This window comes from Narcine bancroftii, chromosome 6, assembly GCF_036971445.1.
Source record: "Narcine bancroftii isolate sNarBan1 chromosome 6, sNarBan1.hap1, whole genome shotgun sequence".
In the NCBI taxonomy this organism is placed as follows: domain Eukaryota; kingdom Metazoa; phylum Chordata; class Chondrichthyes; order Torpediniformes; family Narcinidae; genus Narcine; species Narcine bancroftii.
Window position 1 is genome coordinate 30,493,773 of NC_091474.1, and position 14,154 is coordinate 30,507,926.

Here is a 14,154-nt window from a genome sequence, read left to right on the forward strand (position 1 = left end):
TTTAAACCCTCCCAATTAGCTCAAGCAAACCACCCTGTAAAAATATTGGTTCTTCTCCAGTTTAGGTGCAACCCAAACCTTTTGAACAGGTTCTACCTGCGCTGAAAGAGAACTCAATGAGCCAGTTACCCGGACCCCTCCTCATACACCAGCTCCTTAACCGCAAGTGCTTCCCTTCTACTGTCCTCAAAGCAAATAGACTGACCACCAGTCCCAGACTGTGCCGTGTCTGAAACTATTATTCAAACTGATCAACTGAAGATCTCTGACAGGTCAGCGGAACTGTTCAGAAGCATGTACTCAAGCAAGTTTCAGAACCTTTTCACATCCACCAGCCTAACCAAATGGAAGCACTGCAGCCAGAAATGGGGCTTTCTGCCATCTAATGCAATGCATACATAGCCATATTACATTTTCAAAAATGATTTTATCGTTTCTTCACTTATCTACTGAATATCCAAGCACAATGACCAAGGTTTCAGGCCAGTTTATGACATCAGTTGCACAGCAGGGGGAATGAAATAACCAGGAGAGCAGTCATGGTAGAGGATTTGGGGTTGAGGATTACAGACAGGCACTTCTATGGCACAAGGAAAGACTCCACAATCAAATGTTGTCTGTCTCAGCTCAAGCACAGAAGTGAGCGAAGAGCCAGAAGTTGTAGTATACAAGAAATAGGAGCCAGCCATTTGTCCAGTCAAGCCTGCTACGCCATTTTAAGATCGTGGCTGAAATGGCCATGGACTCAGCTCCACTTGCCTGTTCTCCATAACCCTTAATTCTCGCACTTTGTAAAAAATCTATGAGTCTGCATTTAAAACATATTCAATGGGTAGCCTCCCTGGGCAGAGAATTTTACAGATTTGCCATTCTCTGTGATAAACTAGTTCCTCCTCATCCCTATCCTAAACCTAATCCCTTGAAACTTGAGGTTACGACCCCTTGTTCTCATCTTATCTACCAGTGGAAACAATTTTTCAGGCTCCATCTCTTTCATAACTATAGATGGGAATACATCTAAATACACAATGGTGAAGGGTAATCAGTAGCATTTTTATTGCCAAGTACAAGTTAGATTAAATGAACATTGTTAAAAACAAAATGTTTTTCAATTGGGATGCAGAAGTGCATTCTGGAAGAAGGCTGCAATTAACAGTCAATACATTCCGAGCCCAGTAACAGGTCATGGATCGTCAACTCCATGTAGAACTTTTTAGAGCAAGTAGATCTACTTAGTCTTTGAAATGTTACCTACTTTGGAGGAAACCTCCAGAATCAGGGTGGATCTTTCAGTTGGGTGTTTCATCTAGCACAGATTGATAATCTACACAACTGTTTACTGCCGATTTTGTTAAATTTAAGATCCATCGAAATGCTCATCACTGGACCAGAGAGATGGAACATCAATAAAGTGCAGCATACAAATATATTCATGCACAAGGAAACCCAATTTCAAGGCAAGAAGTCAGAAAGTAACTGGTTTTTGACCATTCATCTTCAAGGTTTTGTTTGTCTATCAATTTTTTTGCAACATTTTTATAGAACCATAGTTAATTTAAAATGAAGCACCAAATAATTGTACTAATTTATTGCATCAAACGGATATACTGAAGGCAAAATTACTTTTCTCAAATTGTTTGTGTTCCTGTGGTCAACAGACAGTTTGAAAGAAATTTCTGGGATTTTATTAAGAAACAGATAGGGCAGAGATTTTTTTCCCAGTAATAGAGACTTAAATAAAAGGATTTAAAAAAACTTAAAACCAGAACTGGGTGGTTTAAAGTGAAATTAAGACCCACTCAGTGCACACCCTTTCAGCGCCCATTTACACACATCTTGAATTCATCCCATTTTTATTCTCCCCACATTTCCATCACTTAACCTGGAAAGCAAAGGGTAATTTACAGTGGCTAATTAACTCACCAGCCCACATAGATTTGGGATGTGGGAGGAATCCAGGAGATCCCATGCAGTCAAAGGAAGAACATGCAAACTCCACACTAACAATGCCAGAGGCCAGAACTGAATCAGAATCAATGAGGCTGAGGCAACAGCTCCACTGGGCTGCTCAACTTGTTCCTCTTATCCATATTACCATCTAAACTACTGCCACTGATAGAGAATATTATGTATTGAATTTTGTCAGTTTTTAAATCATTTAGTAGCCTATAATTATGGATCAAAAGGCCAGTGTTAATCCCAATTGAAGGTTATATAAACTCTATTCCAATGATAAATCAATAATAGCCATTTGCTTTCTGCTATTAGTTTGAAATGAAAGGAGGGGTCAGTGGAGGGGCACTCATTTTTACATTAAAACAAAACTAATTTGAATTGTAGAATAAATGGCTTTGAAGCCAAATTTGCAGATGATACAAAGATAGGTGGAGGGGCTGGTAGAAAGAAAGGAGGAGACAGAGAGGCTGCAGAGACTTGGATAGATTAGGAGAATGGACAAAGAAGTGGCAAATGAAATATAATGTTAGAAAGTGGTATGGTCGTGGACTTTGGGAGAAGGAATAAAAGGGCAGACTATTTTTTGGCTGGGGAGAAAATTCAAAATTTGGAGGTGCAAGAGAATCCTTGTATAGGATACAGTGTTGAAGAAGGCGAATGCAATGCTGGCATTCATTTCTAGAGGATAGGATACAAGAGCAGGGACGTGATATGAGGTTTTACAAGGCACTGGTGAGGCCTCACTTGGAGTTCAGGGTTGAATGTTGGGATCCTTATTTAAGAAAGGTTGTGCTGGCATTGGAGAGGGCTCAGGGAAGATTCACAAGAGTGATTCCTGGAATGAAGGAATTAGCACAAGAAACATTTGACAGTTCTTGGACTGTACTCTTTTGGAGTTCATTAGAATAAAGGGGAACCTTATTGAAACATTTTGAATGTTGAAAGGGCTGGATAGAGTAGCTGTAGCAAAGTTGTTTCCATGGGCAAGAGGGAACAACCTCAGGATTGAAGGGCGCTCATTTAAAACAGAAATGCAGAGAAATTTCTTTAGCCAGAGTGGTGAACCCCTAGAATTTGGTATCATGGGTGGGTGTGGAAGCCAAGTCGTTGGGTGATTTTAAGACAGAGTTTGATAGGTTTCTGAATAGTCAGGGTATCAAATGCTATGAGAAGGCAGCAGGGGAGTGGGAGAATGGATCAGCTCATGATGGAGTGGCAGAGCAGACTTTATGGGTTGAATGGCCTACTTCTGCTCTTATATCTTATGGTCTAAATCTACATGCAATTTCAAAAATTACCCCAAATAAATGTTGTTCATTTTCTAACCCTCCTTTTGTTTTGATCGATAAGAACTCAATACTGTATGATAATAGAATGTCCTTCAATAGTAAATTCTAGTGTAAAGATACTTTGATCATCTACTTTGGATCTATGAAGAAAGGAACTTAAACTGAAATTTCAGATTTGTGAGATTAAGGACATGGCAATTGCTTTAAAGGCAGCAGAGACCAATTTGGCAACATACGACTAAGGCTTAGGTTAGCTAGCTAAACAATGAGAAACACAATATCTTTCTCCTTTCAGATCCAAGCAAAGAGGCAGCAATTCATACCAGCTACCATTCATCATTTCTGCTTGATAATATGTCCCATAATTATCCGTTTTGTAAAAGGAAACGAGCTAAGATTTCAGCAAGAATGCAAACTAATTCAAGTCAAAACAATAACTACAAAATATCCTTTAGATTAGGGGAGGGGTTTCAGTGAGATGCAGACTAAATTCTTCTCTGCTTGATTGGAATGCATTATCCAAGCAGGCCATTTTCAATGGTCAAAAACAAACTTATTGTAAAATCCACACAGTTAGCTTTGCTCCTGATCTGTTGGTGTTACATAACTTCATCGAGCCCAAAAGTGACAGGCTCAGGTCGCAAGACCAGGTGCTTTGGAAGGATAATTTCCCATTAAGAGTATTATTTGTTCTTCAAATGATTAAAACATCTCACTGACAATTAGCTGCTTGATCTATGGAGACAACTTATCTAGTTATTGAAACTACGCTAACCTTGTCCATTGGTTGCAAATTTCAACCTCTCATTACAGAATGAAATAAACCTGATGCCAATCTCTCCCCATTGTGTATAGGCTATTCTGCAACTACTGTCCCTTTGCAGAAGTATCAAGTATTCATCTAATCCTGGATTTTGAACACACCAAGATGTGCTTCTGCTGTACTTCAAGGAATCCTAAACCAGCTGAGAAATTTCAAGGATTCTATATTAACTATATTGAAAGATACTGCATAAATCACCAATATTCCTTTTGTCCTTCCCAATACAAGAACTACCTTGGTTAAATTGACATTTGAATCCTGTGAAGTAATTGGATAGACTCCCTCAGAACTTTTAAGACATCGTTACACAGTCCCTTCGACAAATACCTCTCTCACCTTTTGTGGAAATTAAAAGCTACTCGTTTTCCTTCCTTTGCATTACTGAGGAAAGGATTTTGAGTTGAAGGGGTAACTTTCATGTTCCACAGATACTGCCCAGTGTTTTGTTTTTAAATCAGATTGTGTCCAGATCAGCTCAGTAAAATATTACAATACAGGACTGGTTTGGGATTCTAAAACTGTAGAATACACAAAGCAGATTAACTAGCTCACTAGTACATCAGGCAGCATGTAGGCTTATTACAAGGCAAGGTATTTCAAAAAGATTTGCAGTATGGCCCAGGAAAGAGACGAGATTACCTAAGCAGCATCAGTCCTATGTTTAGGTGCACTGGGGAAATGAAATCAATGCAAAAGGGGCAATCAGAAAAGCCAGAACAAAACATGGCACATCCTTGTATTGTGGATGGTTTTTATTTATCCAAGCGCACAGTTCTATCACAATTGACAGATCTGCACCACCAGAATTTCCTTCTTTTTTGTGTAGATCTTAATGCTCTACAGGACCAAAAAAATTTGGAAATAATTTCTTCTTTCAAAGTACAGTAAAAGCCCTGTTATATGGAAATCAAGTAACTGGCAGCCTCAAGCAACTGGCAAAAATTTTGCGGAAAACAAATAGGTAAAAAATATGGAAGCTTAAAATTGGCACGCCTCGTCGTTAGTTCGCCAATCTCAAGCATCCAGAAAATTCACTTATCCCAGTATCTACAATTCTCATAGGTGCTGGATACCAGGGGCTTTTACTGTCTATGAATAATAAACAATTTGCATCTAATGCACTTGATTAAAATCTTGACACTGAATTTTGTTTAATGTCATGGTCAACTTTTCAACCCAGTGGTTGCTGTTACAAACTTCACAAACTCAGGCCTGTTTGTCATTATTTTAAACATACAATGACATGGTGGGTTTACACAGTATGTTTGTACAAATCAACATTCCATGAAAAACCCAAATGACGATAACTCTTAGCTCATGAAATTTATCAAAAGATTAGCTGAACCACACAGATTGTTAGTTGATCATTGCCAGAGCGGCTCTAGCACTGTGAATAGGAAGAGAGGAAATGGCGTAACGAGCCCTGATCAATATCTAATGCTTCTAGCTTGAAGTTCAACAGAACTTTGGTTGACTTTGTTGTTTGCAATGATAGTTCAATTGACTGATGAAAATTATTTTCAAATTTCAAGCATGGGCAAAACACCCAAGGGTGACCAGCACCCATGGAGTTGAGCCCAGTAAGGAATCACCAGCTAAGGGAATGAAATTTACAAGAGAAACAAATAGATAGGAAAACTATAAAGGTTCTGTTCATATTACTTTCAGAAAACTAAACTACCCAGACTTGCTTTCAAAAAAGCTAAGGGCATTCAATAGATTAAATGCCAAAATCTGGGTGTAATTAGTTCACTGTATAAATTATAAACTATGTAAATTTAATAAGATGCACAGGAAAGATTCAAATACTCCAGAAGAAACATACTGTACTTCAAACCCGACTCACATCAACTCAGTCTTAACGAAGCAGTTAAAATGTTTCCCTAAATGAAATACAACTACCGATACTTTAAACTCTCACATGAGATTCACATCTCCAGGAAGATGTCAATTGACACAAACTTAAAAGATGTATAAAATATCAAATCAGAATGAGAATTAACAGAAATTGATTTTAAAAGTGTTCCCCCTCCTTTGTACATTTTGCCCCAGACAGTGCTGGTTCGCAGGCAGCTTCAATTCTTGTTCTCTCAATGGAGACGAATCTCACCTTCCCATAAACAACCCAGTCAGTAACATACATGTTCAGAAGCCCAGAGGATAGTTATCAAAGACAAAAAGGCATCGGTCCATGGTTAAAATAAAAGCATTTGCACCAATCACCAACCAGCTCTTCCACAACTTGTAGCCTTGCTGTGAACAAACAGAGGCCGGAGCCTGAGTTCCATGTGTTTAGGCTGAATCACAGCTGTACAAAGCATCAGTCCAGTTGGTCTAAAAGGTGAATCTTATTCTTCACTGAAGTCTTTATCAACGCTCATATAAGCTTTATCGACATAGCTAATGATTGCACAAGGGGCTGCTGTATCCGGGCAAAGCAGCAGTGAAACTGTCTCTTTCCAGTAACTGAAATTAATGCAGGAGCTCTGTGGAACAAAAAGGATGATGGTCAAAAGTCCAAAAAAAAATCATTAAGACACTTACACAGAAACTCAACATTTGAAAGTCCTTTGGTTCAAAAAAGCAGCAATTAGTGTTGAGCAGATCCCAGAAACTAAAAGACAGATTAACTGAGCACTCTTTAGAACCACAGAATATTACAGCACAGAAAACTGGCCCATCAAGTCTATGGCAAACTGTTATTCTCCCTAGTCCCACTGACCTACACCTAGTTTAAAGCCCTCCATACCTTTGGTCCAAATTTTTCTTAAATATTAAAAATGAGCCCGCAATCACCACTTCAGCTGGCAGCTTGTTCCACACTCTCACCACTCTGTGTGAAGGAGCTCCCCCTCATGTTCCCCCTAAACTTTTCTCCTTTCACCCTTAACCCATGTCCTCTGGTTTGTACCCCTTGGGCACCTACCCGTACTCTTTCTTGAAGCATTTGCCAGTCCCTTCCCCACTGTTCTCACAGCCTTTTCTCTCAACTCCCAAACCAATTCTCTTTTGAAAGCCTTAATTAACTCATTTCCACAATGTTCAACAGGTACAGCATAAAAATTCTGATTTGTCTATCTTTTGAATCAGTGTCTAAAGCAAGGTGTAAATTAAATTGAAGAGATTTAAGAATAGAGAATACAAGCAGCATTTTGTTTTTAAATATGCCAAGAGACTTTAGGATTGAAGAATAAACTGCATTGACACGAGAGCTGGGTGAAGGATGGGGAATAAAGAAATATGAAGAAGGCAAAGAAGAAAGAGTTTTAAGATCATCTTCAACAAAACAACAGCACTGCTCCACTGACATTGGGACCTGTCTGTGTGGAGTTTGCACGTTCTCTGCGACCATGCCAGTTTTCCCCAGGTGCATTGGGGTCCTCTCTCATCCCCAAAGATCTGGATTGGTTAAATGGCTACTTCAAAAGGCAAAGGAAACAAAGCAGGATGGAAGGATTATATGGCTGAGAATAAGATGCAGGGACAATGCAGTAGGAAAGGGGAATGGGATTGATCTGCTGGGTTAAGATGAAAGGCTTGCTGTGATACAATAAAAGCTGCAAATTCAGACAGCAAGGATCAACAAATTATTTAACCACTGAGGTCTTGAAAATCATGTCTGAACAGACACATGTACATGCTACCACCTCAAAAATAATGAAGAGCCAATTAACGATCAGTCAAATGAAGTCAAGATGTTCAGAGACACAGCGTGGAAACAGGCCATTAGCTCTCTGAGTACATGCCAATTTCAAGCGTGTTTTGTTTTTACACTAATTCTATTCAAACTCACTTTATTCTCCACACATTCCCATCAACTCCCATCCACTACCCAAATTCAACTATTTGTCTAGATTTTAGGATGATTTACAGTGGGCAAATAACCTACTAATCGGAACATTTTTGGGATGTGGGAGGACTCAAAAGAAACCTATTCAGTCACAGAGACATCCAAACTCCACACAGAAAGCACTGAAGCTCAGAAATGAACCCAGATACCTGGACCTGAAGCAATATGCCACCCTTTGTATGACAATCCCAGAAGGTACACAAGTTCACTAATTACAAGTTATGATAATTTCCTCCCAAACTATTGATTTTGTGAATGTAGGATAGAGAAAAAGAAAATAAGCTTTTGCAAGTATAGAGAACTTGGATTTCTGTATCTTGTCAATCAATAGCATAAAAAATGAGAACAGATGTCTTGAAATATCACTGGAAAATCCGAAAGAATTCTACAAGTATACAAAGGCACAATAACAAGAGAAAGAATCCAGCCATCTAGTGTAGATATTGCAGGGGGCCTGGCATTTATATTCAACATGTCCTTAGCCAAGGGGGAGAGCCAGATGATTGGAGGGGAGCTCATGATGTTCCATTGTTTAAAAAAAAGGGTCCAAAAATAATCTGGGAAATTATAGGTTGGTGATCTTGACATCAGTAGTGCACAAGTTATTAGAAGATGTTCTAAGAGATTGGATATACAAGTATTTGGATAGCAGGGACTGATTCAGGATAGGCAATATGACTTTGTGTGTGATACATCATATTCAATCAATCCTCGAGCTTTTCTAGGAGGTTATGAGGAAAGTTAATGGAAGGCCACAAATGTTGTCTACGTGGATCTTAAGGTCTTTGACAAGGTCTGCATGGGAGGTTAGTCAGGAAGGTTCAGTCACTCGGTGTTCATGGTAAAGTAGTAAATTGGACAAGATATTGGGTTTATGGGAGAAGGCAGAGAGTGGTGGTGGATGATTTCTTCTCTGACTGGAGGCTTGAGGATCGGTGCTGGATCCATTTATGTTTGTCATCTACACCAGGGGTTCCGAATCTTTTTGTTCCTCTGTACCCCTTGGGCATTTTTATAGGTTCCCTATAAAGGATAAAAAAAAACACGACATTGTGCAATCTGACTGCAGATTACAACACCATGTATTGTACAGTAGTGGTTATTCTCTCAGACCCAATGTACCCCCTGAAAAGCGCAAATGTACCACTGGGGGTACATGTACCCCAGATTGGGAACCCCTGATCTATACTAATGATCTGGATGATAATGTGGTAAATTAGATCAGCAAGTTTGCAGATAAAACAAAGATTGGAGGTGTAGTGGACAGTGAAGAAGGTTTTCAAAGCTTGCAGAGGGATGTAGAGCGGCTGGAAAAATGGGCTGCAAAATTGCAGATGGAATTTAATGCAGACAAGGGTAAGGTGTTGCACTTTGGAAGGACAAGGTAGCATATAAATATTAAGCAACAAGGCACTGAGGATTGCAGTAGAACAGAGAATACAAATACACAATGCCCTGAAAATGGTATTATTGGTTGATTGGGTTGTAAAGAGAGTTTTTGGCATCATAAATCAAAGTATTAAGTACAGGACTTGGGATGTTGTGGTGAAATTGTACAAAATATTGGTTAGGCAAATTTGGAGTATTGTAGGCAGTTTTGGTCACCTAATTACAGGAAATATAGCAATGAAATTGGAAAAAGAGCAGAGATTTACAAGGATGTTGCTGAGACTTGAAGAACTGAGCTACAGGGAAAGGTTCAACAGGTTAATGATGGACAGAGTAAATGCAAACAAGCTTTTTCTACTGAAGTTAATGAACCAAGAACAAAAGGAAATGTGTGAATGGCAAAATGTTTAAAGGGAACATTGGTGGGGGAGGGGTCTTCTTAATACAGAGTGGTGGGCGTGGAATGAATTGCCACTGAAGTGGTGAATGCAGGTTCAATTTTGACATGAGAAATATTTGAACAGGCTACATGGATTTGGGGGGGGGGGGGGGGGGGAGGGGAGAAGGTGTGGTGGTATAGAGTGAACTGGCCTGTGGCAGGTCACTGGGACTTGGCTGAATATTAGTTTGGCACGGACTAGAAGGGCCAAAAGGCCTGTTTCTGTGCCATAGTGTTCTATGGCTGAGATGAATAATTCTTCTGCCCATAATGTGGTACCAGATGACTGGAGAGAGCAAACATGAACACCCCTCACCCCCACCACTTTCAAGAAGAGCACTAGGGAAAAAACAGGCAATTACAGCCTAGTGGGTAGTAGGGAGGTCATGGAAAAATATTCTGAGGGAGATGATTAAGTAAATGTGAATGACTTGGATGTGAGCAGTAGGAGTTTTTGATGATGCAGAGGGTAATTTTGGCAACAGGGGTGATATCCAAGTGCTGATGAAATGAGAGATGGCATTTAATTCAGATGAATGTGTGGTGATGCATTTTGGGAAGACTAATGAGGTTAAGATATCCACAGTGAATGGTAGGGTTTGATGGTGCATTGAGGAACAGAGACCTTGTGTACAAGTCCAAAATTCCTTGAAGGTGGCAACACAGGCAGCTCACGTGGTCAAGGCGGTACATGAGACATGGTCTTCATTAGTTAGAGCAGTGAACACAAACAGGGAGTGCACGCTCCAGCTTTATAAAATATTGTCCACACGTCAGCTGAAGCACTGAGTGCAGCTCTGATCACTGCACTATGGCAAGGATGAAAAACCGCTGGAGAGGTAGCAGGGGAGATTCATAAGGGTGTGGCCTGGAATGGAGCGTTTCAATAAATGGAGTGGCGTCCGTTTTTCCTAGAGCAGAGGAGGACATGATGAAACTATCTACTTGTGAAGAGCATTGAGAGAGTGGACTGCAATAAATTTCCCCATATAAGAGGAGAATAAACTATAGATTTAGGGCCAGTGATAGGAGGTTTAAAGGAGATGGGACATTTTTCACCTAGAGAGCAAGAGCTGGAAAATACTGCCAGAAAGAATAGTGGAAGCAGTCACTAATTAGCATTTAACAAGAATTCAGATGAGCACCTGAACTGCCTTGGCAGAGAAATGTTTAGGCCAAGTGTTGGAAAATGGAATTAATATTGGGTTGGCATGGACACGATGGATCGAATGGCCTGTTTCCACCTATTCAGTCTCATGCCTATAGCTGCCAATTAAGTCAAATAAAATGTCAAACCCTGAAAATATTTCAGCAGCAGGTTTTACTCAAGATGATTGAGTGATTTGGAAGCCCCTAGTGTGACCAGACTTACATTTTCCAAACAGGTGCTGTCCTTGTCTTTGTTGAGATAATGTTCTTGCCAAAAGCGGAGCAGGCTGTGGAAATTGTTGAGAAGGAATCCGGGATATTTCTCAGAAAGCTCTTTCTCCCTCAGAGCATTCAGGTAAAATGGGAGCTTGCCCTTGCGTCTTGCTAGCATCAGGATCACCAAGCTGGTATTCAGGCAGCTGACATTTTCCTTAATAGAAGAAAGTCTCTGTGAGATGCATTAGTATTGAATGTACTTCTTATGGATCACTCCTTTGGAGTAACGAAGAGACACAATGACGAGGAAGTTTAATAGAAATATTCATTAATACCCACTAAATAATCATTGAAAGGTAAATGTACATAGAGCAGAACAGCACAGGAACAGGCACCTTCACTCTGATGCTTGCACATGCCTATCCCTTCATTCACTACATATTCGTGGTCTATCTCGAAGCCTCTAAAATACAACGATCACATTTCCTTCCACCACTACAAATGACGGCCTGTCCAGGCATGTGCCACTTGGTTAAAAAAAAAATTATCCCACTTATCTCTTTTAACTGATGCCTGCCTCACTTTAAATGCATGTCCTTTAGTATATCATTTTTACACTGGGTAAAAGATTCCAATCATCTACCCCATCAATGCTTCTCATAATTTTGTACACTTCTGTCAGGTTAACCCTCAGTCTCAGGATATCCAAGTTTATAACAGGATCTGGATTGGTTGGTAAGGTTGGGAAGGTGGGATAAGGAGTAGTGAACTGAATATAACGCTGATAAGTGTGCAATGTTAAACCGGGGCAGGACTTGCATGGTGAATGGCGCAGCCTTGGAGATTGTTGTAGGACAGGAAGGCCATGGGAAATAGCTAAGTAGTTCCTAAATAGTGGCAACTCAGGTGGACAAAGTGGTGTTTAGCTGCTGGCCTTCATCGGGCAGGGTTTAGAGTACGAAAATTGGGATTCACTTGTACGAGGTGTTGGTGAGACCACATTTGGAGCACTTTGTGCAGATCTGGTCACCCAATAATAGGATGCACACCAATAAATTGGAAGGGGTGCAGAGGAGATTCACTAGGATGTTGCCAGGACTGGAGGGCTTAAGTTAGAGGGAGAGGTTGGATACACTGCAACTTTATTTCATACAGTGAAACAGAAGAGTGATCTTAGAAGTTTACAAAATCATGAGGGGCATGGATAAAGTCTTTTTCACATCGTAGGTGATTCTAGAGCTAGAAGGCATAGGTTTAAGGTGAGAGGGAAAAGATTCAGGAGGGACCGAGAGGCAAATTTTTCACTCAGATGGTGGGCAATTTTTGGAATGGTTAGTGCAACGCTGTTACAGCAACAGCGACCTGGGTTTGAATGTGACACTGTTTGTACACCCTCCCTGTGTCTGTGTGGGTTTCCTCCCGCCATTCAAAATGTATGGGGTTGTAAGGTAATTAAGGTTTAATTGGGTTGCACAGGTTTAAATGGCTGGAATTGGCTTTTACTTGGCTGAAAATAAAAATTTATTAAAATCTGGAATGAGCTGGCATTGTAAGCTGTAGAAGAGAACACAAAAAACAACATTCAAAACACATTTGGACAGATTTATGAATAAAAGGGGCATGGACGGTGAATAAATGGGATTAGTCCAGAGTACCATATTGATGGACATGGACTTGCAAGGCCCAAGCACCTACTTGATGAGTGACGCTCCAGTGAGAACAACCAGAACCTTGTCCCTTTAGAACATTTTGTCATCCTTGGGATGAATTTGTCCTGTGCCTTCTGAGTTAATCTCAGGAACTTCAGCCACTGCTGCTCTGCTGTCATCTCTGCTACTGAGCTCTTCCAATCATCTTTGGCCAGTTCTTCTCTCGAACCTCTGTAGTCCCCTTTATTCCGCGAGCATAATGACACTTCTGATTTCAGTTTCTCCCTCTCAAACTGTGGCGAAAATTCTATCATATTATGATGACTGCCTCCTGGGGATTCCTTCACCCTCAGCTCTCTTAACAACTCTGGTTCATTACACAACACTTAATCCAGAATTGCCATTTTCCTGGTCAGCTCAGCCATAAGCTAAGATGTTCTAAAAAGCCATCTTTTCAATTCATTCTCCTGGGATTCAGCACCAATTTGGTTTTCCCATTCAACGCGCATATTGAAATCCCCATGACTATTGTAACATTGCCCTTTTTGCATTACTTCTCTTTCTCCCACTGTATAACGCATGCCACATCCTGGCAACTGTTTGGAGGCCTGTAAACAATATATCAGGGTCTTTTTACCCTCAATTTCTTAATTCCACCTTTAGGGATTCCATATCTTCTGACTGTCTCCTTTTTCTAAAGACTTGTTTCCATTTTTACCAACAGACCAACATCTCCCCCCGCGCCCCCCCCCCCAAAACAGCCTACCTGCCTGCCCTTCCAATACACTGTTCCCAGCTATGATCTTCTTTCAGCCTCGACTCAGTGATTGCCAACTTCCATCTGCGCTACAAGATCAACCCTTTTTTATATAAATACTGCAAGAATTGAGATACAAGACCTTCGATGGTGGTTAATCACTTTTTTCAATTTTGTTTCCTAAGTACCACAAATCAAATCTTTAATGTTACACTTGCAATTTTGCCATATTGGTTGCTTATCCTTTCTTCCAATCTCACTACACATTGAATCCTCTTGTAAATCATCTCCCTATACAATGCCCTCTCATACTGGTTCCCATCCCCCAAGAAACTAGTCACATCTGCTCCAGGAGGAGGTCTTCCATTCTAGAACATCCAAGGTCCTTCTTCAAAAAATAAAAATGGCTTTCCATCTACTGCCATAAAATTCTCTACTTCCCACATATCTGACCTGGCCCCTTCCATCCCTAGATGCATCAAAGGCAAGACTCCCCCATTTTCACCTATTACCCAACATATGATCCTTCACAATTTCCACCACCATCAAACATTTTTCTTCTACTCCCTTCTCTCTGCTTTCTGAAGGGACAACTCCCCTGGGTCTCCCTCACCCACTTATCCTTTTCCACTAATCA

The 14,154-nt window shown here is 40.4% G+C and overlaps 1 protein-coding gene across 3 annotated transcripts in view; it reads right to left on the minus strand.

Annotated features, from left to right (window-relative positions):
- Window positions 1-1,032: 1,032 nt before the first annotated feature.
- LOC138735920 (short transient receptor potential channel 4-associated protein-like) overlaps window positions 1,033-14,154 on the minus strand; it is an 86,905-nt gene continuing 73,783 nt past the window's right edge. For 2 of the 3 annotated variants that reach the window (XM_069884585.1, XM_069884586.1), the window contains exons 18-19: window positions 11,119-11,325; window positions 1,033-6,554 (exon numbers count right to left, since the gene is read on the minus strand). In XM_069884585.1, coding sequence (XP_069740686.1) covers window positions 6,417-6,554; window positions 11,119-11,325 — 345 coding nt within the window. In that variant the 3' untranslated portion in view covers window positions 1,033-6,416. Of the gene's footprint in view, window positions 6,555-6,596; window positions 8,942-11,118; window positions 11,326-14,154 lie in introns of those variants that run through there. The other variant, XM_069884587.1, reaches the window with a different exon arrangement.